The following is a 26,509-nucleotide window of genomic DNA, read 5'->3' as shown; positions in this document are numbered from 1 at the left end:
AGATTAGTGCAGCTTTGTGAGTGTTATATTGTTCATTATAGGATATGGGGGGGTTAGGGGGGTTAAATGACTCTTAAAAGACACTCATCAATGAAAAAGCAACACTGTTAAACTGTTTTAAAGAAATATTAAAGTTTGTCCTCAAGTAAAAACCTGAGCAGGAACGCTTTGCACCATCCTTTATGTGTCTTTTCCACTTCTCAGAGGCCTGTGAGTGCCATTCATCTTCCTCCACAGACACACCGGTGGGCTCACCTCCCTGACCGCCTGCCCGTGTGGAAACCATGCACACTGGAATAGCGAACAAACATAAAACAGCTGTCCGGTTAAAGGAAAGAGGGAGAGGATCCAAACCAGACTCCAGGTAAACTTTGGCATGTTGACTCTCTCCCTCTCACAGACAGAGCAGACACAGACGCTCTGTTTCAGGCAAATACGCCAACTCATTCCAGAGGTTTCACAACGACCTCTCTCTGTTGTTTTTTGGCAACACTGAAAGTGTAAAAAAAACATGATGGTGATAACAGGGTTAAAAAACAGATGAGAGATAGGAACGCTGTTAAAAATAATTCACGTCCAAATCCACTTAGGTTAGAAGAATGTGTAGCTCTGTAGAGTTTATTAGACATTTATTTAGTATGTTTGGTGACTGTAGGTGTGTTTGTGGGTAAGAAAGAGTTCAGGGTTAGGAAGTGATCTCTTCCTGACCTCAAATATCTGAGCGCTTTGATCGTTTTTTTTGTGAAACCAGAGTAAATTGTAACACATTGTTAACAAAAATGTTAGAACGTCCATCGTGTTTACCCTTTTCTATTGACACAGAAATACATACATGGTATTAAAATGTCCAGTTATATTATATAAACTGATACAATGTCTCTCTTGTTTATACAGAAATATATTTCAGAGCAATATGTCTATTCTGCTGTATCATTTATTGGATATACATGTAGAGTTTATCCTGATCAATATTTTATAAAAAAACACTGTGGGATTTATCATGATAAGGATTTTAATTTACCTCACAATAAATAAAACCCTTTATTGCTTAGTCTTACCAAGCAATGGTATCAGTGAGATGTTTTATAAGCCTTTTAACATGATAGTAAACTTTTTTCAAACAGAAATAAATACAAATGTTTAGTTAATGGTCAGAAATGTTTCAAGCAAAAGCTGTTCAATGTATTTTACCATTAGCCTTTTATTAAGTAGTTTGTACTGTTTTGGCGTTTATATTCAAATGTCTGAATAATATGTATTATAGAACAATATTAATAATATTGTCAGTATTGCCCTACGGTTAAGAACTCAAAAAGACAAAAGTGTACAACAACTTTCTCATTTGTGGCTTTTTTATTATCCAATTGGTCTGCCTGGTTACATTTATAAATATTAGCAAACATTATTTTTCATTTCATATCTTTCACAGACTACTAACAATTGTTATCCATGACAAGTGATTAAGTTAAGCTGTAACAGAGAGTCTATAACAAACAAATATATGCAAAAATGTAGTCAAATGTCATATTTTTTTCCATTGAAATCTGTCACTAAATTCATCCAATAAATCAATTATATAAACACTACTATATACAATATGCAACTTTGTACAAACAGGACACATACAATACAGTACAGGATAACTTATACTTATACATGCTCACATATATATATAGGAAATAGAATAATAACTGTAGTTAAATGCACATTAAACTGTAGTTAAATGCTCATTAAACCGCATATATTTTAGCTCAACAGTCCACTACAGTCAGTAGCTTGAGGGGTATTGGTTTATGAATCACGGCTTCACTCCATCTGTGTCTGACGTCCGTACAGTAGTTATGGGAGGCTGGATGACAGGAAGCTCATGTCCGTGTCCAGGAAGTAAACCGGCGAGCTGTTTCTGCAGAAAGTAAATAAACGAAAGGTCAAACTGTGTGGTGGGTGGGAGGCTTTTCCTTTAAATCCTCCCCCCAGAGAACAAAGCAGTCACCACCTACCACAGTGCGCAGCTCTTAAATACGGCCCACAATGTTCTCCAGACGCTCGATCCTCCCAGACACATCGGCCAGTGAGATCAGTCAAGGAAACTCAAGTACAGGCACAATTAAATGATGAAACATACACAAGACACACTTTTAAATGCTGTTACAATAACAGTGCTAGCAGGTATCAGCCTCAGAGAAATGGGCCGCTGAGAGAGTGTTTATAATAAAACTTCTTCCATCTGAAACAACAGAAAGGATATGCTTGGCTGTGAGCTGCTGCAGGGCGGCCTGGGTCTGCTTGGCGAACATCAGTCGGGCTTCACATTTGCAGGGATCCTCCACCACCACCGCCCTCACCTCTTCTCCAGGAGAAAGCAAATTTCACATCAGTGTAACAGATCTTTCAGATAATGAAAAAAGCACATACGATAACACACACTCTACTTTTCCAACTGGGCCTCTGAAGAAAGCTTAAAAATAATATGTTCCCAAATATTCTACAATATTAATTTAGCATTTTCAATTTGCTACAGCAATATTCAATCAATTCTATAAAATTACCCGATTATTGTCCAACATGTGTTACAGCAAACAGTGAATTTAGAGAATTGTGCACCAGTAGGTTGGGATGTTGTGAAGCCCTGCTTGGAAGCCAAACATATTATTCACAAATGTACTGTTAGCAGCATTAATTAATATCAAAGCAACACATCATGTTTGCTGCAGGAATCCATACAGTATGTTCTTACGTTTCATGGAACATGTTTTGTTGTCCGTATTCAAGATATAACCGATCCGGCACTGGCAGTAATACGAGGCATTGCTGTTGACACATATGTGTTCGCAGTCATTTCCAATGGAACAGGGGTCCAGACCTGCAATAAGCCAGGGTTAAGGGATGGATACTGGATACACTTTAATATAAGTAGGAGATCCTGATTGGTAAGATAGCTGCAAATAATTCACGTAAAAGTTATCAGCTTCTTTCTAATGTCGACAAAAATGAGTAATATAAAAAATTGTTTTACTGCGACAGCTGTTTCTAATATAATTTCTGACATCTATTTAGCTTTTACATGTGTATATTATATTTGCAAGCTTTTCCGTTGCATTTGTACTCAACCAAATGTAACTTGATTCCTTCATAGACCTTCACCACATCTCAGCCAAGGTCATTTGCAAACTGCTTAGGCTCACTGTGTGTTGGACAACACAGGTAAAATCACAGAACCCTGAAGTGAAGCAGTAATTATAAGTTACATGGATACATTACTTCACAAGTGCTAGGGGGACAAGACAAACAACAGGACAGGAAAATATGGACCAGTAAATACAAGTTTATAGCAGAACCTCATTTGTCCAAAGAAATTTATCAAAATCGAGATATTTTAATAAATTATTCTGATCACTGTTACCAAATCATATAACGAATATGATATGTTCACATGTCCATATTAAGGTATATTGCATTTATTAGTTTGGATGCCTTATTTTTGAGATTGGTTTAAAAAAGTGAGGTTCGGCTATGCATATAAATCATTTAATACGTAGATATTCAAAGCATACACCATTCAGATGCTCTGAACAACTTTACGGAAGCCCAGAGACTAACTTGTTTACATTTATGGAGGAAAAAAATGTAATATTCATTTTGGCCTCTAGAGGCTGAAGTGCACTGCTACTACTAAAAGCATAAATGGTTTCTTCCAATTTTTCAATTTCTCCATGCACTCTCAACACAACATACACTTATTGTGTGTTAGCAAGTCATGAACCAATTGCTGTCATGTCCTTCTTTTGGCTATAAATTAGATTCTGTGTCATAAACACGGGAGACGACTCAATTTAGATCAGTCTTTAACTGCTTGCTAAAAATGTTGTGTCACTTGTCTTTTAGGGCTTCAGTAAACACGACTTACAATTACCATATACATTTTGCTGAAAGAGAAGCTGAAAGTTTAGGGCCGCACAGCCCCAAGACTTTACGTTGGTTAGACTGTTCGACTAAAAGCAGGTTCTAGTGCCGACATCTGCAGTCCATGTGGGGGATGAGGGCATCTGGCTTTATCCTCATGATTTCAGAGTTTATAATTCACCAATAACACAGTAAATGACCAACAACCCCCCTGTAGACTGTAGGTGCCCTTTACTGAGGAACTAGAACCGGGGTTAATGGTGGCGTAAAGGTCCTGCAGGTCCCTTTGTCCTACCGCACAGGGTCTCTCTGAACTTGGAGGTGAGCTTCTCGATGACGCCGTAGGTCTCCACATAGAAGACGTGCTCCTCCAGGGGGGTGCTGGCCATCTGCTGCAGGGAGCGCATGTCGGCCCTGTCCACCCCGACAGCGTAGATCTCGATGCCTGAAGCCCTGGCTGCGGCCGAGACCTCCTCCACCTGGTCCTGGGGCCTCCCGTCTGTCACAATGATGGCCACCTTTGTGATTTTCCTGGAGCGCGGTCTGGCTCCGGACTCCTCGGTGAAGGCTTCATTCATCGCGGTCTTGATGGCGAGGCCTGTCATGGTGCCGGCCGCCAAGGGCTCGATGCGGGTGATGGCTTTCTTCATGTCGGGTTTGTTGAAGTAGTTTTTGAGGACGAACTCGATCTTGACCGTGCTGGCGTAGTTGACCACGGCCACTCTGGTGGCTTCTGCGCCAACGTCCAAGGTGTCGACCATGTCAGCCAGGAAAATCTTCACCTTCTCAAACTCACCGGGACGCACGCTGCGAGAGCTGTCAATGATAAAGACCAGGTCCAGGGGACGGCTCATGCACTGAGAGTCTGTCTCTGGTGATCAACCAAAGCATGGCAGGATTAGGTCATAGTCATTATTCAGAGAAACATTCAAGTGTTTTAGTTAAACTGTCAGTGACAACAAAACACAGGACACTTTGGGATACACAACACATGTTGCCATGAAGACAGAAGGAAACTGTTGTGCATCCATGTAGTGGTAAAAAAATAAAATGATACAGTATGCCATTAAACATACTGACTTCATTTCAATATTTCAGTCCATCATATCCTTTTATCTCATTTTCCTGAATGAAAAGGATGCTTGATGTCAACACAAAAAAAAGTGACGTCACACCTAAAGATGGAGACATTGTTAGAAGCCCTGCCTGTCCGTTAACATAAACATACCAAACTACACACTACTACTACGCTTTTATTTAAAAAAGACATCAGCGTTAGCTCTTGTCTTATTTTAAACATCAAATGCTTAAAGGTGACCTATCATGCAAAATGCACTTTTGTACGTGTTTTATACATGAATATGTGTCCCCGGTGTTCCAGGGAACTCACCAAGTGTCAGAAAACACAACCCTCTCTATTTTCCTCCATACCCAAATCTCTTAAAAAGGGGCTGCAACGGATCTGATACAGACTGATCCAGATTTGAACACTGCGCTACGGCTATTGGGCCAACTCCACCAATCAGGAGGAGACAGCCACGGACATTGCCGTTCCAAAGCGCTGGAGACGCTGTAGTACATATGCCAGGCCTGTAGATGGTGCTGTTCTCACAGAATCAGCCCATGCAAAGACAGTGTTCAATTGAGCGAAATGAGGAATGGCTAAAATGCATGATCTGTTTGGTATTTTGAAGGTTAGGTATGGTCCTACACTATATTATTCAAATATAGCATGATAGGTCCACTTTAATATGAATCAAACAGATGTGAAAGTGGTGTGAATCTTCTCTAGTAAGAAGGAAAATATCTCACAAAGAATCTATAAGTTGTGTGTGTTTCTATTCTGTCTCAAATCAAACAGATCTGACCTGTAAAAGCATTGAGGATTTGGGTTGGAAAGCAAACCTGACTGGTAATGTTCTACCTGTCTCAGGACTGACGGTGGTGATGAAGCCGCTTTGGGTACTGACCGGTAGCGTCACAGGAGCGGGGGTCTCCACCGGCGGCACAGTGGTCACCACCACCGGCAGCATGGTGGTCACTGTCGTTGCTGGCAGAGTTGGCTGTAGTGTCGGCTCTGGTGGAGGTGGAGGTTGAGTTGAAGGAAGGGGAACCACAGGCGCTGGTTGCACTGTTGGGTCTGTCTTTATGAGGCAGGGACCTTTCAATGTGTGAGGGAACTGGCCTTTGAGCCTGTGATGAGGGTGGTGAACTACTGGTGGAGATAGACCTTTGTAAATGTGATGCATACGTGGAGTCACTGGGCCGGTGAATCTGTGGTGGTATGGGGGCATGGGGTGTGAGGGTCTGTGGTAGGTCAGTGGAGGAGACATAGGAAAAGGTCTATACACTACCGGTGGAGGGATCCTTGGTGGCTGGTAGTGGTAGTGATACCCTCCTCTATACGTGTAAGCACTTCTGTGGCCTACAGGCACACCAGAAAGGAAAAGTGATAGAGAACATTAGTAGGTGGAAAGTACAGGAGAGTTGTGTAAGTTGACATTTGACAACAATAGACAGACACATTATTAGTTGAAGCACGAGTGTAAGTTCAGCCACGTGGGTTTGTTTTCTAACAAGCTTGGATTATGCAGTATAATAATGCTTGTGAAACACCCAGTAAACACATTTCACAATTCATGCACGTTGTGTTTAAGAAAAGTGTAAAGTCCAATCATCCACTACTGGTTACATTACATTTTCACCCTAAATAGACCAGGTCTGGCCTTTCATGTTTAATGTAATATGCAAAAAATACATTACAGTACAAAACAGTTTAAGTTATTTCTATTTTAACTCATACTGACATGAGATTTAAAAAGTCTGGCGTGGATATAGGAACAATTACTATATTTAAGTACAGTCTTAAGGTACTTTAATTAAACAAATACAGTTTATGTTACATATGAGCGAGAAATGCAGTACTTTCTACTACATAGTTTTGAAAGTAAAACAAATAATAACATTCATACTATTTCATATTTATATTTGCTAAGAGCTGTATTGCTTCTGGCCAAAGTATTTTGGGGCAAAAACCAAACTTGACACAAAATTCAAGGTATTTGCCTCATTAAACACACTAAAGGGGGCAAAAGACATTCGGTAATTGTGTCTTTTAATACCACCAAACTTCAAATGTTGGAGGGAAAAAAATCCCCAATGCCTCGACTTATAGTTATTTAAATAAAAACAGCAGAGAATTTTTGAAGGAAAATGTCGCTTTAGTAGATACTTAATTTTGTAAGGGGTCAGAGGCCAAAACGATTGTTCATTTATAGCAGTAAATTGTATGTGTTTTTAAAAATAATAGCAGTAACCACAACGTCACATAAACGAGTTAAATCTGTAGTGTAGTATAAAGTGCCTCTTATTAAAGTAAATAATAAATGTGCTTTCCACTACTAATGCTTTCATATTGCTATATTTGTATACTTAAGTTTTGTAAACTTCTTCCCTCACACTTAGAAAGTACCAACTCGTTCAGAACTTACTTTCTGGGTTCAGGGTCCTGATCGGGGGTCGGCCATTGAGTCGTGTTTGTGCGTAGCTCTGTGCGGAGATCAGCCGCGGGTCCCCGGCATTGAGAGGGTGTGTGGCCCGGGCATCAGGCAGCAGCAGCGCGGCGCAGCACAGCAGACTCCAGAGCAAAGTCTTCATCATGTCTGCAGAGTCCTCCGGTGGTCTGTCCGGTGTCTGTCTCGGTCTCAAAGGGTCCTCACTGACCGCCTCCCCATATGAGGGGCTCTCAGCACAACGCGTCAAACCGATCGTCCAATCCAAAGGTGGGGCACGACCTCCACCGGTAGAGACGGTATGGAGGACGGTATAGAAAAAAGTATTATCTGCAGCATTTCGGGGAGACGTATAGCGGCAGAGGTGTCAAGTACATTTACTCAAGTACTGTACAATTCTGAGGTACTACTTTGTACTTCTATCCCACTACAACTCTAAATATTGTACTTTTACTCCACTACATTTACCTAGTAGCCTAGTTACTTTGCAGATATGGATTAATGATAACAAATGTGATCAAATAAGACTTTAGTTACACATGGAGTAAATTCACAAGCTACCCAGCAGTAAATAACATAATACAGATTTGGTCCACTTTAACAAGTTTGATAAATACATCAATACATAAATGATTTTATTGACAACATATGATTCTGAAATGGGCCAATCAGCATAGCAAGTAGCCTATATGACTTTGCTACTTTGAGTATTTTTAGATGCCAATACTTTTGTACGTTTACTTGAATTACCTTTTGAATACAGGACTTTTACTCGTAACAGAGTATGCCTACACTGAAGAACTATAAGTGTTTCTCAACATGACAGAATCACAGCCGTTCAATTTTAAATCTGCTTTTGAATTTACTACAGAATCTTAGACATAAACAAAAGAGTCATGGAGACATCATTTTTCTGAAATGTTTATTGAAGTCAAATGAATTTCCACTAGGATAAAATCATATTACCAATAAAGAAATGGGGAGGCTTTTGATAAGCATGCAAATACTAATGTTCACAAGACTAGCTGCTGCTCCAGATGTCGGGCGAGGAGGAAGCAGAGAAAATGATCATCATCATCATCATCAGTGCCCTCCGTTCTCTCTCTGTCTCCGTCTGTCTCTCCGTTTCAGCTGGGAAACTAATCCCTATCTTTGCTAACACATCGGGGCAGCAGAGTGATGAAAATGTCAGGGGTGGCAGTGAACCGAACCACAGCAAAGCTAAATAAATACCAGACGAAAAAGTGCTACAGACTCCATTCAATGACTGAGATGGAATAGTCTAGGTGTAAATAATTAGGGGGGGAAATAACACAATTCAACAATAAGAGCTATAATAAATGGATTGTCATCATATTTTTTTTACACTTCATATATCAATCAATAGATAGGATGGGGCTGGATTGATGATAGCATTTCAAGCAATTTATTTTTCACATGTATCCCTTTTGCTAAGACATAAAAAAGGCCAGAGGGGTGGGAGCGAGTGCTGGTAGCTTCCTTTGCTTTTCAAACATCACATTCATTCATTCATCTCACAGATTTCAGTCTTTCCCACCTTTCCCCTCTCACACCTCCGGGATGCTCTATAGACGCTCTGTAGGAACACCGAGGGAAGAGCTGAACAAAACATTGTCAGGGGCCTTACACGTACACAATAGGTCAGGGAAGGGGGGGGGTTAGGTGAAATGGTGTTCAGAAAGGGTTAGTGAGGCAAGGTAGGAATGCATATGGTTGTGTGTGTGTGTGCGTGCGTGCGTGCGTGTGTGTGTGCGTGCGTGTGTGTGTGTGCGTGTGTGCGTGGGTGTGTGCGTGTGTGTGTGCGTGTGTGTGTGTGTGTGTGTGTGTGGTTTGGCAACAGGGGCTGGTGCTTAAGCAGGCATGTAAGGGGGAGGTGGCTCCTTCTCTGGCATCTTCATCGCCATCTCGTAAGTAGGCAGGATGTACTGGAGAAGAAAACAAATCAGGATAACATCAGTAATCTATATTAATCCACATGCACACATATTAGGGCTCCAACTAAGGAATATACACATTTTAAAAATTCATTCATCTGGATATCAAGAGTCTTAATGGTCAAAAATCATATTTTAAGCGTGCTAAAAGTTAACTTATTTTAGCATCTCTAAAGTGAATGCAGGTTGTCTTCTATGATATTGAAGTGAACATGTGGTGATATTGGGCGGTTTGTTCGACAAAAGTAGGGATTAAAATATGACAATTTGGGATTTTAGACCTTTTAAATATGCTTTTTACCGCTTTATACACCAAAAAATTATTTGAAATCATTGTCAAGGGAACTGACAGACAAATTGATAACATATTTTTTAATTGTGGATTTCAATTCCATATGAGATAACCTCACCACCAGTTAAGTGTGTCATCTCATCAATATGACTAAACGTTTTAATTTAATAACTATTAGAGACATTTGAGAGGCTTTGAAAGAGGAGATTTTTTTTACTTTGATAAAAAGGTGTTAACCAAAAAAAATGGTAGCTGGCAATAAATGTTATTTCTTCTGAGAGGTTGTTCTTTTATGAACACTTAATGTGATTACTGCCTGCTTTTGGCTTCTTATACCATCACTGCGTGGACAGCATGCCACCTGTTGGCCCAAAGTCAGCATTACATATTGCTTTACCAAAAAGTGTCGAGTGTGTGACAGAGATACCGCTCGTAAAATTCACAGCAGTCAATCAGAGAGCAGTCAGGCAGCCTGCATGCATACCTGGGGAGGGGTCTCGAAGGCCGGGTAGACTGCAATCTCTGGCATGTTCCTGTTGTTGATGTACTTGTAGCAGTTCCACACACAGTTGATCAGGTAGGACTGGAAAGCAAACATTTATTTTGAATGTTATTATTAAACTTGCTAAAACCACAACATATCTTTTAAATTTAAAAACAGCACAAAGATTCATCATACTTTTTAATATGGCTTTTAATTTGGGTAAACTTTCAATTCTCACTAGTATCATTGTCCATGTTTTACTGTATTTTTTCTAATTTGCTTTTATTTGACATTTTTTAATTGTTTTATTTTAACATAGTTTAATTTCTTGTCAGCTTTAATTCACGGGAATTTCATTAGGATCGCTGTTGATGTTTCATCTTGTTCTGTATTTATTTTAATTTTGTTTTTATGTTTACTGTAAAGCACTTGAATGAAAGGTGCTATACAAATAAAGTGTATTATTATTATTATTATATCATCATCATCCCTTCACTGAATCCACGGACATTTAACTAATATCAACTTCCTCATCTAAAAAAAAAATCAAACTTACTATGTTTTAAGTTTGATTGGATCGAAATGAAATGAACCAAAAGACAGAATAAACCGGATGTATCTGTGAATAAATAACAAGGATTTCACCTTGAGGATGATGAGGAAGGCAAAGAAGACGAGCACGAAGAGCAGCAGGCAGCTGGAGTCCAGAGAGAGCAGGTTATCTTTGTACGGGAAGTCCGGCTGAGGAGGACAAGAACAGACGGCAGATAATCAATGAGACCTTTTTTAACTCAACACGCATCTCCATCGACGCTGCCACCCAACCCACAGAAAGAAACTCAACCCTTAGAGCGCTTGAGGTTGTTTCAACAGTCAAATGTCATAGGTGAATCATTTTCAGTATTTATCAACATTTGTATAACCTGATTGTTTTAGAGCGTTTCTATTTGAATTTTGATTCTGGTTACATCGTGCACAATCAAAGAAAGGCTGTGCAAACACACATGTTTATCCATTGGTGGTTTTCCTGATTACTTTGAGGAATTCTGTCAAAAAGTCAGAAGCTTATTTGCTTTCAGTCATGTTTTCTCCTCATTTTCCATGAACGTGGAATAACATTTAACACTTATCAAAAAGTATTTACAATACTAAAGTATGAAGATACTAAATCAACTCTCTTCTAAGAGCAACTTGTAATGGTTTACAAATATAACATTGGCATTCAAACACAAATATCTTTACCCTTCTACATAAACCTTAAATTGTGTAACTTTTTAACTTATTCTATTTTGTATTATATTATAACTTTTTGTAACTTTAATACTTTTTCATGCATGTAACATTAAGCTGTCTTTAGCTCTTTTTCTGCTGTAACACAATGTACATTTCCCCTCTGTGGGACTAATAAAGGGATTCTGATTCTGAGGTATTTTTAGGTAGAAATGACATAAAAAGGAGAGCAATGAGGCTTAGTATTAGATGCCGTTTTCTACTGTCACGGTTAATAACGGTGGTGTCATGAATTATAACGCCACGGGATCACACTGTGGAAAGAGGAATGTGTTGCCACTGACCAGCTGGTCCAGGTAGTCCTTGATCCGGGGAAGGTAGGTGAGAGAGCTGATGGCCACCAGGCAGCTCAGAGCAAAGTCAAACAGCTGGTAGCAGAAAAACGGGATGAGCCAGCCGTCACGATGCTGAGGAGAACGATTACAGGGGAGACAAAGAATTATAATGAACAAACTTATCAGTTAGGCAGAAGCTGTTTGAGGTCATTGAGCACAAGGAACATGTTGCATTATTCAACCTTATCCCCCAACACATGTCTTTGATTAACATTTAGACATATATCTTTATCAAGGAGGTATTGCCCTCTAGAAGAACTACAGATAAAGATGCATTCACAGTCTGCATCAAAACAGCTTTCAGTGTTTGTTCCATTCCCACCCTGGGTTTCTCAGCTTCAAATGTTTAATTAAGATCTTTCCTGGATTGAAAAAACGCTTTTCGCTCTGCGCTCAGGGCTGCATCATCACATGTGGTTTGGGGTAAATGAAAAGAGCCTGCCTACAGAGGCAGAGAGTGCTGACGCTGTAGCAATAGCAAGCCTCACTGTAACGAATACAAAGAGAAGATTGAAGATCTGCAGCGTTCCTTTAACTGGGTCACTTGACAACAATCTCTACGGGCATTCTGGGTGTTTTTTTAATGCAAGGACGATACTTCTACTGTACTCTCCAATCTTAGTTATTGTAGCAAAGTACTAAATATATGTTGTACATTAGGAACATGAAACATTTAGGATATTGAATTGGGACGCTACAAACAACTGCGGCTCTGAACCGCCACACTGCATTGGAAAAGGGGTTTCTACTACTGTTGTCTAGGAGATGTTCTTGCACAGCTAAAGCATAACTCTTGCAGACCGTCAGCATGAACAGATCCTGCAGATGCGAGTCCCCCTTTAACTGTGCAGACATCCTAACCAGCAGCTTAATGCAGGGCCACGACTAAAGGCTATCAAACCTGTCAGTGTTGATGCCATCGGGCAGGCCTGTGAGGTAAAGATGACAGGCAGTGAGAACAAAGAACGGAGCGCTCAGCTCCCACTGCAGCAGCACTCGTTTGAACATCCAGCTGAAATGAACTGAAGTTTAAAGAAAAAGGGAAGGGTGCTTTGGTATGTCGTATGACGTCTTGCTTAGCTCTTAAATCGGGTGCTATTATTAAACAGCGTGAAAGCAATGGTTTTTTTTTTTCAATGCATGCAGTCTGGGATTATATATTAGCATAAGAAACCATGACGGCGCTTTAAAGTAAGTACACGCTGTCAAAAGAGAATTAGAAACGGCAGAGTATCCACTGTGCAGACTTACAGTGATGGCTCCATACACCATCATGGCACTGATGGTGAGCATCAGCAGAGAGATGGCAAATCCCACACAGGCATTCTCTGTGGGAGAACAAGTGAGAGTAAAGAAATGAACAAAAAGCATGGAAAGGTTATTACAATTTGAGTTTATTCGCACATAAATCATTAGTTATCAGTGAGTGAGGGTGGATGTGTATTGGTCGGCTCTCCTTGAAGCAGCAGTGATTTACATTCTGCAAGGGAACGGTTCCCACGGCTGGGCTCTTTGCAGCTAACTCAGTTTTAAAAGGCAGGCTCTGGGGAGCATTAAGCCTCTCCCTCAGAGCTATGGAGCGTGGGTAAATACACAATGAAACTCAGACTGGGATAATTAAAAGGCCTGTCTTTCATATCCTCTTTTATCTCCATCACTCAGTTGATCGCTTCCTCAAGCAATGGTGCCTGTTGCACAACTGACGATGAGACGATGCTGGTGAGAAAGCTACTGCAGCACTGCGGCCTGGAGGCTTCTCTTTGTTATTCAGCAGCTCCAGCAGAACAACCTAAACATGGAGGACTGTCTGCAGCTCAAGTTGAGGTTTCAGAAAACAAAAACCACATAGTCTCGAGTTCTGGTTAATGAATACAAAAAAAAGGCTTGTACTTTGGAGATGTTAGAAATTCCACTTTTGCAGTTTGTGAAAACATAGCATTCAATTATCATGGACCACCCCGAGAAGGGGGGGGTGGGGGGGTTGTTTTGAATGTTGACTTGAGCCGTCCCCTTATAGATACTGTATTCTTACGCTTAGTGAGCCGGATCATTTGGCTCGGCTCTCTTAAAGCGCCGGCTGTTTCGGCTCCCGAACGGCTCTTCATGTTACCACAGTTTACACGGAGCCTCAGTTTCGCCGCTGCGAGGCTCCGGTGCTCGCAGCTCACGCGCGTGCTCCACTAGAACCCCTCCCGCTCATCGCGTCCAAATCGCGCACGTGTTGTCCTGTAGCAGGCACCTTTGATGTCGGGGGAAACAATCTTCAATACTCCGAAAATAATCCCACCAGACTCCTTTGCCCCTCCAACAGAGGGATGTCCTTGGCCTTTTTCCTTTTTGTCATTTCAAGCGATGGACGCCCTCGGCTCGCGTTCAGGGCGTCCCGAGCTGAATAAGGGCGTCAAATGACGGCAAGACGGCCCCCCTGGCGGAAACGCTGCCTTTGACTCGTCTCATTTTTTTTTATACAATCTCTACATTTCTTGTTAAAGCAATGTTTTGTCAATGAATAGCAGAACATTGTGCAGTTTTACAAACCAGTTTTCTTAAGCCAAATGTTACGTCTTTAAATGGTCCGTTTGGTCTGATTAAACAGTCTAAGATCCAAAGTTATTTCATTAACTTACACATACGATCAAGAGGGGGACCAAAGAGATTTGGAGAAACTGCAACACAATCATTTGGCATTTTGTTACAGACTAACTATCGACAAATCATCAGCTTAATCCAAACTTAAAGCCAGAGACCCTTTCCTCATGTTATCTCTTAATATCTTGGAAAACTTTCAAACATTTTGTGGAATAAAGAGCGTGCAGCCTGATGAAGCTGCACTAACATGCTAACATTACACTCCTGTCTGCCTGCTGTGGGAAGGTCGACCCACAACGATTGTTTCCTCTTCTCTCCCGCTGAGTCAATGTTTCAGCAAAAAGAAGAGGAGTCACCAAGCCAAATCAACAGAACAAACGCCAGATGGAAAAAGCACTCCGATAGTCCTGCCAGCCCTGCCCTGGCACATATAAATACAAACACCTCAGCTAAAACACGAAACCTCAAGGAAATACAAAAGAACGATACAAGTGACGCCAGTCCAATAACAACATGAACACAGTTGTTTTCATTTGCACTCCGTGGGGAGGTTTGCTCCCTGAGGAAGATGAATCACAGGTTCCACCTCACATAATAGCAGCTCATCTGTTGAGCACATATACACTTCTAAATCCAGAGCATATGTTTGATGTTTCCGTGGGCAAAACATCTTCATCTGAACACCATGGAAGTAAGGCCTACCTTGAATGAATATATTCAAAAAGGTGTAAAAGCCTCTCAATAAATTCAAAACAATTTCTATGACTTTGTATAATGCTGTTTGAGAGCCCTTATAGTATTTCTTATGTAGATTTAACCGCGTACCAGACATCCTGTCGGACGCAAAGTAATGGTCGATGACCTCATACTGCAAGTCGATAGTGGGCACGTTCTCCGGGTGGGTCACAGCTACCGTCAGCAGGATGCCCATCAACAGATTGACCACCTGAAGAGAGGAAGGAGGGAAAAGAGAGAGGGTTTTTAAAAGAACAATTATTCATGTCTTAGGACATTACCATCAAATTGTTTAGCTTTTAAATTATTAACAACATTTTCTAACAACAGTTTTGGATAAAATAACTCCTTTAACCTGTTAAGATCGAAAATGACATTCCCAGAACAAATGACCATATCTTCCCTTCTAAAGGGGTTCAATTAATAATCTTTTTTCTCAAAGCAAGGTTACACCTGTGCGTTGGATGTAGAAGCGTCAGAATCAATATAGATGTTTTTATTTTAAAGTCAATTCAGATTGAACACAGTAAAAAAAATTAAATTATTGTGTCCGTCCAAAAAAAGAAGATTACTTATAGTGAAAAAACCCTTGAATGATAGGATGGTAAACTAAAAGCTTTAGGAATCCAAACTACAACATATAATAAGTACCCTGTATCAAGATTGATGCAAAACTAGTGAAATGTGACCTTTTTAGAGAGATTGGGGTCATTTGGGTGGATTTTCCATATCTCTGGCCCCCCTTGGTCGATTTTGATGATTGACATCTCTTTCTACCCGTCAGAGCCAANAAAAAAAATTAAATTATTGTGTCCGTCCAAAAAAAAAAGATTACTTATAGTGAAAAGCCCCCTTGAATGATGGGATGGTAGACTAAAAGCTTTAGGAATCCAAACTATAACATATAATGAGTACCCTGTATCAAGATTGATGCAAAACAAGTGACATTTGACCTTTTTAGAGAGATTTAGCAAAAAAAAACACTTCTGGGGCCATTTGACCTATCTCTGGCCCCCCTTGCTCGATTTTGCTGATTGACTCCTCTTTCTAACAGTAAGAGCCAATTGAATCGAAGGGAACTCCCACATACTCCTTATTTGGTAATGTGTGTATGTTAGACTGCCGCATAGCCAAGACCGGAAGCTGCGATCACTCTGGTGGCTACCATTAGCAGCTAACTTTTACCCTCCGATTTTTAAATAAAAATGGAAATATGGATTATAAATTAAAAAGATTATTACCGAGAAACATTATCAACCTATGGATTAGCCGATTCAACCGCGTTTTTTCTCGTTTTAATGCCATTGAACAAGTCTTTTGATCAGATTGACAGCTACGGTGAGACGATCTCCCGTAAAAAGGTACGTAAAGGTACGTATTGTGATGTCTGAGTTTGCTTCCCCTGTCGCGAGTTCGGATCACTCAGTGATGATACTATATACCTAAATAATCTGTGGAACCTCAGCTTTAAGCGCATATCTTGTATGTGCAGCTACGATAAGTAATAAGGGTACTTTTATCTTGAGTTCTATGCCAATGTGCGTTAGCATTTTTTGCTCAGGGGTCATTTAGATGCTTCTTAAGAGACTTGTGTTTTGTTTTGGTAAAAATGGTTTGTATCGTCAGTTAGCTGAGATTATTCCCGTTAATCTGGTATAACACATTAATAGGTTCTTAAATATTAAGATCCCCTGATACACATTGTCATGAAAAAAAAAAGTAAAGTACCCGCCGGTAAATTAAGGGAAATAGACATACAGTAGCACATGGTGCCATGACCTGAAACAACTGGATATCTGGAAGGAAGAACATCCAAGTTAATATAATCTTTTATAATAGATGGAATTTCAAATGAATGTGAAATATAAAATAAAATGGTCCTAGTCTATAATTTAAAAACTAGCTTTTTAGAGCTGGAACTAACCTGGAACCAGAGCATCTGTGACAAAACAAAGCATTATTGTTCGACACTGACCTCAACATTTGATCTAAAACTTCTCCAAATGTAACTGCAGAAAAGTGTCGCGTGCAGGCTGCTCATGTCTAGTTGTTTATGTGTTCTGACAATATCAAGGAGGATAGAGAAGGGAACTTATTGTGCATTTAAAATATTTATCTCTCCTCCTCCTGATATCTGGCTGTAGCTGTACTATCATTAAATGCAAAAAAGCCAAATTAACCACATTATCAGCTTCTCCCAAATATACCAAATCTTAACGTTAACTAACTGTATTGCTGTGTCTGGTTGTTGTATCCGATTTTTTGTGTGTGTTGCATCTAGCTTGAGACCTAGTGCTACATAAGATAAGATGGACCTATATTGATCCCCTCTGGGAAATTCAGTTTTTGTCAGCAATAGAATAAATGAAACACAGATAGTAAAAAATATACACAGGGATATTAACAATAGGAATTAGAAAATAAATAAAAACATGTAATAACAGTATGAATAGAAATAACAAAACAATAAAAAAAGGACTCAAACTCTGATCAGGTGAATTTACATGTATACAGATATGTGAACAAGAGTAACTATATATGCATCAGTGTGAAAGAATGGATTTCGTGAAAATAGAGGAAAATGCTCATGGGTTTTTGTATGAGTCAAGTAGTGTCCAGCTGGCAAAAAGCTTGAAATGCAACCGAAAACATCTGTTCTGTGACGTGGCGGAGGGGATTATTGCAGAAGTTAATGAGAAATGTGCAGAGGGCAGTAATAGCTGACCTTAGCAAACAATTGTAACTACTTCAGCCTGTCTATGAACTAATAGAAACTAGATAATATTATGTTAATACTTTTAAACAACAGAAATAATGTCAAAACCCGTATCCCTTACAGCATGCTACTGTGGATTCCCTCATTGCCAAGCTTGTTATGATTTGACAGCCATTACGCTATCAAGTTAGCGGAATGTTGCCTAGCTTGCGCTTACGTGCAACATAAGTCTAAATGTGACACATTTCATACCCTCTGAACCCAATCGGGTGTGGGTAACTAGCAGGAGTATGCCACTGACTGTCTTTATATCAATTAAATAACGGCGTTTTCAAGGTTGGGTGAGTTTTATCGACATAAACACTGAGCTAGTCAAAGCTGTAATTCTAGCAGGCTGCTAACGCTAGCTCTCTGTACAGTTATAAGCGAGGCGTGTAACGGCTGTTTAAAATGGTCAAAAAGTAGCACCTAGCTTACATTAAAGTTAACGAAAACAGTCGTAATACTAACATTGATATGTTTATCGAAAGTCTGGTTGACATTCATAATGTAACTTGTTACTTTTATCGAACTTATCACAGAACTTATTGACAAGCATTGCTAGCTAGCATTAGCTCGCTAATCCCCATCAACCATTTTACGCACCATATACCAAGTTCCCAGGATGATGGTCCCCGTCCGGACGTGGCAACATCCGCAACACCGGGTGGTGTACAGTCTGTCTCGAGTTGGCTTAAAGTGATGCATGTCCTCCACAAGCGTAGGAAGAAACATCGGGAGCTGGTCGTGGAGGATAAAATTCTTCACAGCATCAACAGTCAGAAGACGAACTCGGAGGAGGAACGCCCACCCAGCAAACTGACGAGATGCGAGGCACCGCGATAACAACACACGGGGAATAGAGGGTAACTTTGACTGACAGGAATCTCAACCAATGAGCGTGAAGACATTTACAGAATAGTGCTGCAAAATATGTCTGCTCTTTTAAATCACTTTTAACAACTCACTCTTTTAGAATTGCTTTTATGTGACTTTATTTTTATTTATTTATTCTTTATCTATGCATTTTAGTGTAATTATTTTCAACCTGTTTTTATGTTAAGATGCTGTTATTTAGTTCACTTGCTCTTTGTGTATCTTTATGTGAAAGCACTTTGTGACTATGTTTTGAAAGGTTCTATATATACATAAAGTGTATCATTATTATTATTATTAATAGGCTTTTTTAGGTTGTTGAAAAGGATATTTTATCCTTGTCGTTTTCTTTTACAATTAAACATCTGTATTGCAAAAGTCTCCAGACAATATTCTCTATGTGGTGTCATTATTGTCAGTATTAAGTGTGAGAGTTATTCAATTATTCCTTTAATTAACAACAGTTCAAGTGGCAGTTCCTCATCTAGCAATCAGTTGCCCTTTTAAGTGTTATGGTGTTACCTTTAGGAGGGTGTACATTATTTTGCAACTTCATCTTTTACCATTTGAAAATCAATCACATTTTCCTGATTAGTACATACATATATTAAATAAACCTTATACATACACTCTAGTTATATGCTAGTAAAACAAAAATAAAGACATTCAGGATTGATATTTTTTATCAACAATTATCAAATACAAAAATAGTAAATATCTAGGGTCTAGATGATATTACGAGATAGTTACATAGCAGCTCATCATTATTACCAAATTGTATTATTATTTACATTTATTATGCACCCTGCAATGAGTTCACCCTAGATTGCTCATGTCACATGGATTATTTAACGCACTGTAAAGGGGGATAATGCTGAGGTTTCCCTATTTAACACAGTTAATCAAGTATTTCTGGTTAAACCAGGACTCTAGTCAGGAATTTATAATAATGAGGTCATTAGTCCTGCATGCAGCTTAAAAGGCCCTGTTACACCTGGGAGTAACAGAGGGGAGAGGCTCACAGCATACATTCTGAAGTGTTACAGTATTAAAAGCAGTGGTGTTACTTACAACAATAACAATGGCTAAGTTTCATAAAGCCAGTCCCATAAAGTGTATTTTTTAAATGTAAAAGCTACAAAAAAGTGTGCATGGAAGCAAAGATAGCAGCCACTTAAAACAATTACATAGCTAAGTGTATTTTACATGGTTGATAATTAATCACATACTACATCTATGATCTTCTTTACACACAAAAAATGCCAAATAAGATCATACACCTGCTGACAATCCATAATTTATAAAGAAATAAAGCAAGTTAAAATTAGTTGCAAAACTTTACCTTAGGCCCTGTGTAGAACAAAGCAATCCCCAATTCTTTTTAAGATAGTAAACAAAAACAATTCTTCATAAATATAAATACATTATCAATGAACAACTGCAGATACATTTGTATTAGGTGGGATAGTCAGCGATTCATCCCCAACATTAAGAGAAGACAACACGTTTACAGTCGCTCCCAAGGTATACATTTGCCTGGCAACCTCCCTTTAAAACATAAACATTGGTGTTAAAATGTTAAGTTAAACAATCACTTCTTCCCTGTTGGGTCTGTGATAATCTCCACGTGAAGTCGTCTGCTGGGCCAGGACGTATCCTTCATTATCTTTCTTCTGCCATGTATAGATTAATATTGCAGCCATTGCAGCTGCAAGAACCACTCCTATCAGTCCTCCTGCAATAACAGCTGAACACAAATGACTGAGTTAGAAACAATCACACAGTGTAAAACTCTGTCAAATATGCTTAATGTACCGTAAGGCAAAGTACCAGCAAAGATTTCTTTGTTATCCAAAAAGATCTTGCTGCTTGCCACAAGAACATATTCTGATCCCATGTTGTCGTTCAGGTCTGAAGTACCCTATAATAAAAAAAGAGCAGGATTAAAAACTTATTTTCTGCTCTGCCATCTTCGAGGTTAAGAAGAAGTGAGACTCTACCGTACATCAAAGTTAGTCTGGGTTCCACCTCCTGCTGCTAACATGTGGATATCTTTGCTGTTGGTGTTTTTAATTTCACCTGGTGAGACAGAGAGTATGACATGTAGCCTATTGTGTTTGGTTTTTGAAAAAGAATGACAAGAACAGAAGATACTGCGTTAAGTGGAGTATAACATTTCTATAGTCTTTGTTTGTGGTTTTCAGCATTACTTTGTTCTGACCAATCTCCTGAACCAGAGCCAGAATTGTCCAAGTCATATCCTGATCCCTCCAAGTCTTCTGGAGGGCCAGGAAACTGATTTCATGGAGAAAAAGGGATGAAGATATTTAAAGACGCAGTTCAACACAATACTGTTTCCTGTTGCTGCTATTATCAGACATATGAAAACAGACATTGGGCTAAGTAAGCCTATGAAGGTACTTTCCTTAAGAGGACAATAAAGAATGAATCATATCTCGGATACAAAGTCCCACTGATGCAATGTCAAAACACACTGTGGCTGACAAACCCATAATGATGCAGTTATCACCAATAAAGTGTAATGAGTACATATTATAGCTTGAATTACATGGTAAAATAACTCCACCCCTTAAAGCCCCTGTCACACTGTCCCGAAATTGACACCCGATGGACACACGAATATGGAATTGTGAATTTCGCACGAAGATGGCCCCGAACCACACACGAAGGCAACATTTACATCACATTTAAGACATACAACTGCAACTAAAGTAACACAAACAATTATGTTAAAGTATTATGATACTGTACTGATATTTTCCGACTTTGTTCTTTACTTTCTCCGTCTTTATATGTAGAAGATATTACGTTTTCTCCGTCATGTTGTTTCCATAGCAATAACAACTTCCTCGCCTTCAAAATAATATATTATATCCTTTTTAGTTTCACAGAATACAAATTGGGTTATTTACATAATATGTTTACATGATTTTGTTGTGAAATAAAACAACCAGATGGACACACGATAAAGGAAATGTTCAAATTCGGCTCTGATCGTAGCAACATCGGGACATTCGTGAGGGCATCTTAAGCCATCTCTGGCATGCCAAAGATTTTGCCATTGCTCCCGAAGTTGCTGCCGGAGCCTGATAAATTCCACCGGCGGTCATACGATGGCTTAAGATGCCCTCACGAATGGCCCGATNGAATGCCTTACGAAGGGCAAAATGGACACACGAAGTCTACACGAAAATGAACCTTCACAAGGTCCTTCGGCAATGCTTTGTGATGCCAAAGATGTTGCCACCGCTCCCGAAGTTGCTGCCGGAGCCTGAGAAACTCCACCGGCGGTCATAGCCTACGATGGCCTAAGATGCCCTCACGAATGGCCCGATGTTGTTACGATCAGAGCCGAATTTGAAAATTTCCTTAATCGTGTGTCCATCGGGTGTCAATTTCGGGACAGTGTGACAGCTGCTTTAGCAAAGCCGTAAAGGTAAAAGAACACATGATCTGTTGTTTGGACTCAACACAGTGTATGTAGCAGCTCAGCACAACAATAAAAAGCTCCTAAAAAGATTTCTCTTTAAATAAATGACAAGCTAGACTCATTGATAGAAACGTAATGGTCTTTATCAATTGTAAACAATGTACATTACATAAAGCTGCTGTTCTTAATGAAATACAAACTATAATGTTTTACAGCCTTGAAACAGGGGTAGAAAAGCATTACTCTTGATTGGATTGAGTAAAGAACAATCTGAACAGTCATACTGTAAATATCCCCACCCAGGAATAAAATGTGGCTTGGTTACCTCCCTGGATCAGTGGACTTTTTGATGTGTCATACTGTCCGTGCTTCCAGCTGTAATCGTGGACATGTTTACAGCGTGGACATGTTTACAGCTGGAAACAATTGTCAAGCAGCACTATTGCTTAAAAGGGATGCAGTGAACCTAATTTGAACCTTATCCATGGTTTGTTTCACCTGATGTTTGCAAGGGTTTTCTACAGACATGAGTGAAAGATGAACTTAACCCAAGATGCGAATGCTTTCTGTCTGTGTGTTAGCCCTGAGATGGACTAGCCACATTGTACATAAGACGTCTTACTGCACTTTGACTTGGAAACCACATTAAAGCCTGTTTATTGCATATGACATCTATCACCAAGTGTGAAAGAATTTCCGTACCAAGAATTAAAGGCCAACAGACATCAGAGCAGCGAAACTGAGACAAAAAAAGAACAATGTGGGTCAACCACACCAACAAAGACACACATCCTTTCACTTACTTTGGACTTCTTCAAAGAAAATAACGAAAAACATGTAAAAGCAATGAGATGACAGTGATATAAAAGTGCTATTAAATATAATATTTTAATAATTTTGTTTTGAATTCATCTTAATTAATGACAACATGGATATGGAAAAGTTTCAATTTATGTTGACTTGTAAGGTTAAGGTTAGTTTATTTATATGGCACATTTCAGACACAAATGCAATTCAACTTGCTTTACATAGTCATTAACACGTAATGATTACAAACTAAATAAATTGACCAAAAACACAATTCATAAAAGAGATACAAAATGTTTTTAATTGTGATGTTGCCTTAAAACACTATTTAGGAAGTAAAACATTTGTATCAGATTTGTATGAACTTGAAAAAAAACCATTATGTTTTCAATCACTTTAGTCTGAAGACTTTTCATGTTATAGAAGAGACTTTTACTTTGAGGTTAGTCCAAGGTACACCCCTTTTTCTCACAAAATGCATGTAGCCTACTATAAAGATATTCATCCGTGGACGTATGAAATATCTGTGAAATAAAAATAAATGCGGCTCTTCTTGTTTATATAATTGCTACTGAAAGCCACATGACGCGTTGAAACCACAAAATGGGAAGTGTGATGTCCTCTGTTGAAACGCACCTGGTTTTCATTTTTATATATAGATATGAAATGAGTACATTATGATTATTGATGCTTTAATGTGTTCACCACATCTGGTAAAGGTGGAGCTAATTTAATTACTTTATATATTGCTGCTGGATATCTGTACCTAAAAGTATATATTTATAACTAGTTTTGTTAAATAAATGCAGTGGAGTGAAAAGTACAATATTGGCTTACAAAATAAAGTAGAGTAGAAGTATAAAGTAGCATGACATTTAAATACTTAAATAAAGTAAGTAGCCCAAAATCGTACTTGAGTAAATGTACTTCAATACCTTACACCACTGAAAATCAACAAATTCGATTAAATGTATGTTGGTCACTGTAACTAACATTTAAAAAGATTTCCAATTAATATCAAGGCTTAACAAACAACAAGGTCGTAAAACAACAAACACACCTTCGTGAAGTAATATAAGCACCGGGTAACTTCAGGAAGTGAGAAAGGTGAGCACGAGATTGACGTAATGTCTACAATGCCAAAGTGTGTTTTACTTACCGACATATTGATAGGATGTATTAATCCCAAAATCAAAAACCAGGAAGCTTTCAAATAAATCCTCATGTTTGGGTTGAGTTGGTGTTCAGTTTATTTTGTACTCTTCCTCGAGCCTCTACCTGGCCGCCCAAGCCACGCCCACCAATAAACAGGTTCAACGGTGACCTTTAGATGCTACCCTGATAAACATCCACTCGTGTTTTTAATTCAAAACACAATATTTGAACCAGTTACAATTATTGAATGGGTCCATGTAACTTCAGAAAATGTCCTTAGTTGCAAGAAATAATAATTACGTACATACAAATATATTTGGCTTCCTTAATCATTTGTAAATGTTTTTACAGAATAAAATACCTATGAAGCAAAATCTCTGCGATCAATTTTAGTGCAAGGATAAAAGTACTTTTAGTACAAATTGCTACTATCAAAAGTCATATTTGATCAATTAGCCTATTATTGATGCACTAGCAGTATTGTATTATTGTAGCAGGTCAAGGTGGGCTTATATACCTTGGGAAGTTTCATGTAAAACAATGCAAAGTATTTTTTATATGGTCAATTTTGTCAGAATTGTCTGAATTTCAATGATGCAAAGTTGTATTACACAAAATTTGGATGCAGCTGTATTTGTACTACAATCAATTGAAATCCCTTGACTACAATCAGCTCATTTAAATGTTATTAATTATACAACTTCTACAACCAATTAAAATGTAGAGTAGCGATATGGTGTAAACAGTATGCATTACCACTGGTCAATATTCCTAACAATCAAGTGCTTAGGCTAGTTTTTTTTCAGCCATTAGTGCGGACATTTTGTTTAAGTGTCATTAGTAGGGATAGGAATTTGCATCAAGTCAGGCAGTGTTTAGTTATATTGTGATTGGCCTACCATTTAGTAGAGTAAATATTAAAACCAGTTCAAGATGCATTGACCCTTTCTCCATCTGGACACAGATTATTATCAGGAGTAACACATCCTTGCAAACATTTATAAACAAGATAAAAAGGCTTAAAGAAACATGAGAACAAAAAAACACAACAATGCAGATCAAATGTTAGAAGAACAGTTTAATCATTACATAGTCACAATTCTGCTTCCAAAAATGAGTTTGTTTTCTTCATCTAACATCTGGAAATGTACATAAGGCCACCTGAAAATGTACATGACTTTGACAGTGTGACAAAACTCATATGTTCATATTTATATAATTGACAATATTTTACATTGCTTTTGCTTACAAGGTAGAAGCTGTTCCAAAATACAGCACTCTTCTGTACAAAAATAATTCTTGTCATATCCTGTGAAGTTTCCATGGTAGCAGAGAGGACTAAATGCAGCCTCAGTTTTAGTACAGAGTGTTTTTTTCTTCTTCTTTTTAAACTGTCACACTTTAGAAAGACTAACAGTGGATGTTTCAGCTCCAGTACAAATAGAGGCTGGCCTTTCCCATAACAGATTAAAAACAAAAACCATGCCAGATTGTGAAGCCATAAAGTTCTTTTTTCCTTTAAAATAACACTTGATCAAATAAAACTGTATACATTATATTCAAGGGGAAAGGAGTGATGAATATACACACATCAAAATGCACATCTTTGCCTTCATCTCCCCCAAAAAGTGTAAAAGACATCCCATTTACAGCATAAACGTTTACAAATGTACAACTGTACAGACGAAATAAAAGCATAACTACAAATTTAGAGCAAGGCCTGTCAACACCACGACTAGACGTTTTTTTTTCAATTAACTAATAACATTACATTTATTAACTGCACATATACTACATGTATTCTACAATTATTCATTTGAAGCAAAGAAGCCGTCACTACGAGCATTACAGGTAAATCGCATAGCTCTCGATGGCCCCACCAGCCTCCACCAACGCACTTGCATACCCAACCAAATGAAAAAAGGTTTTAAAAAACAAAAACAGAACCATTAAAAAAAGGTTCCTTCGGCATCCTTTCTTCAACTCCTCCCACTACTTCTAGTTCATTTCACCTCAGATGTACAAAGCTGGGATAAGCTTCACTTCACAACATTTTTTTTTTTACTCTACTCTGACTTTAGGCGGTGGGGTTCCCATCGTCGCTTCAAGCCCCCTACCCAAAAGCAACAATTTACTCATACATAAAGATGCTATACATCGCTAAACTACTTCTACGCAAGAGATGATTATTCAGTACATAAAGATACCGTTTCTAGGGCAGTGTTCATCTCAAAGTACAAGACAGATAAGATGTTACACAAAACATGATAAAGAAAAAAATCATTCCAAGGATTAAAACCTGTCACAGCATGCCAACACATACCCCACCCCACTAATCCCACAAAAAGCCCCCCCCCCCCCCCCCCCCCC

General features: G+C 38.8%; 3 protein-coding genes across 5 annotated transcripts; all 3 read right to left on the bottom strand.

Moving 5' to 3' along the window:
* Positions 1–1,363: 1,363 nt before the first annotated feature.
* On the bottom strand, positions 1,364–7,595 carry matn3a (matrilin 3a). Of its 3 annotated transcripts, none has more exons than XM_010773240.1 (6): positions 7,395–7,595; positions 5,828–6,328; positions 4,199–4,774; positions 2,249–2,347; positions 2,001–2,071; positions 1,364–1,903 (listed from the first exon to the last, which is right to left on the bottom strand). In XM_010773240.1, the coding sequence occupies exons 1-5, from the start codon at positions 7,561–7,563 to the stop codon at positions 2,016–2,018; spliced, it is 1,401 nt and encodes a 466-aa protein (XP_010771542.1). In that variant the 5' UTR covers positions 7,564–7,595; the 3' UTR covers positions 1,364–1,903; positions 2,001–2,015. The 3 variants fall into 3 exon arrangements, with proteins under 3 accessions (XP_010771542.1, XP_010771544.1, XP_010771545.1); XM_010773242.1 differs by lacking the exon at positions 5,828–6,328 and adding an exon at positions 2,738–2,863; XM_010773243.1 differs by lacking the exon at positions 5,828–6,328.
* A 728-nt stretch (positions 7,596–8,323) lies between these two features.
* Positions 8,324–18,677, bottom strand: laptm4a (lysosomal protein transmembrane 4 alpha). Its single transcript, XM_010773239.1, has 7 exons — positions 18,457–18,677; positions 15,186–15,306; positions 13,023–13,099; positions 11,721–11,843; positions 10,792–10,887; positions 10,147–10,245; positions 8,324–9,361 (listed from the first exon to the last, which is right to left on the bottom strand). The coding sequence occupies exons 1-7, from the start codon at positions 18,583–18,585 to the stop codon at positions 9,287–9,289; spliced, it is 720 nt and encodes a 239-aa protein (XP_010771541.1). The 5' UTR covers positions 18,586–18,677; the 3' UTR covers positions 8,324–9,286.
* A 714-nt stretch (positions 18,678–19,391) lies between these two features.
* On the bottom strand, positions 19,392–24,270 carry LOC104947258 (syndecan-1). The gene is made up of 5 exons (XM_010773238.1): positions 24,144–24,270; positions 20,937–21,021; positions 20,732–20,805; positions 20,557–20,647; positions 19,392–20,473 (listed from the first exon to the last, which is right to left on the bottom strand). The coding sequence occupies exons 1-5, from the start codon at positions 24,207–24,209 to the stop codon at positions 20,310–20,312; spliced, it is 480 nt and encodes a 159-aa protein (XP_010771540.1). The 5' UTR covers positions 24,210–24,270; the 3' UTR covers positions 19,392–20,309.
* Positions 24,271–26,509: the final 2,239 nt, after the last annotated feature.

This window comes from Notothenia coriiceps, unplaced genomic scaffold, assembly GCF_000735185.1.
Source record: "Notothenia coriiceps isolate Sejong01 unplaced genomic scaffold, NC01 NC01_scaffold00012197, whole genome shotgun sequence".
In the NCBI taxonomy this organism is placed as follows: domain Eukaryota; kingdom Metazoa; phylum Chordata; class Actinopteri; order Perciformes; family Nototheniidae; genus Notothenia; species Notothenia coriiceps.
Note: the sequence above shows the minus strand (reverse complement) of the source record. Positions and strands in the feature narration are given on the sequence as shown.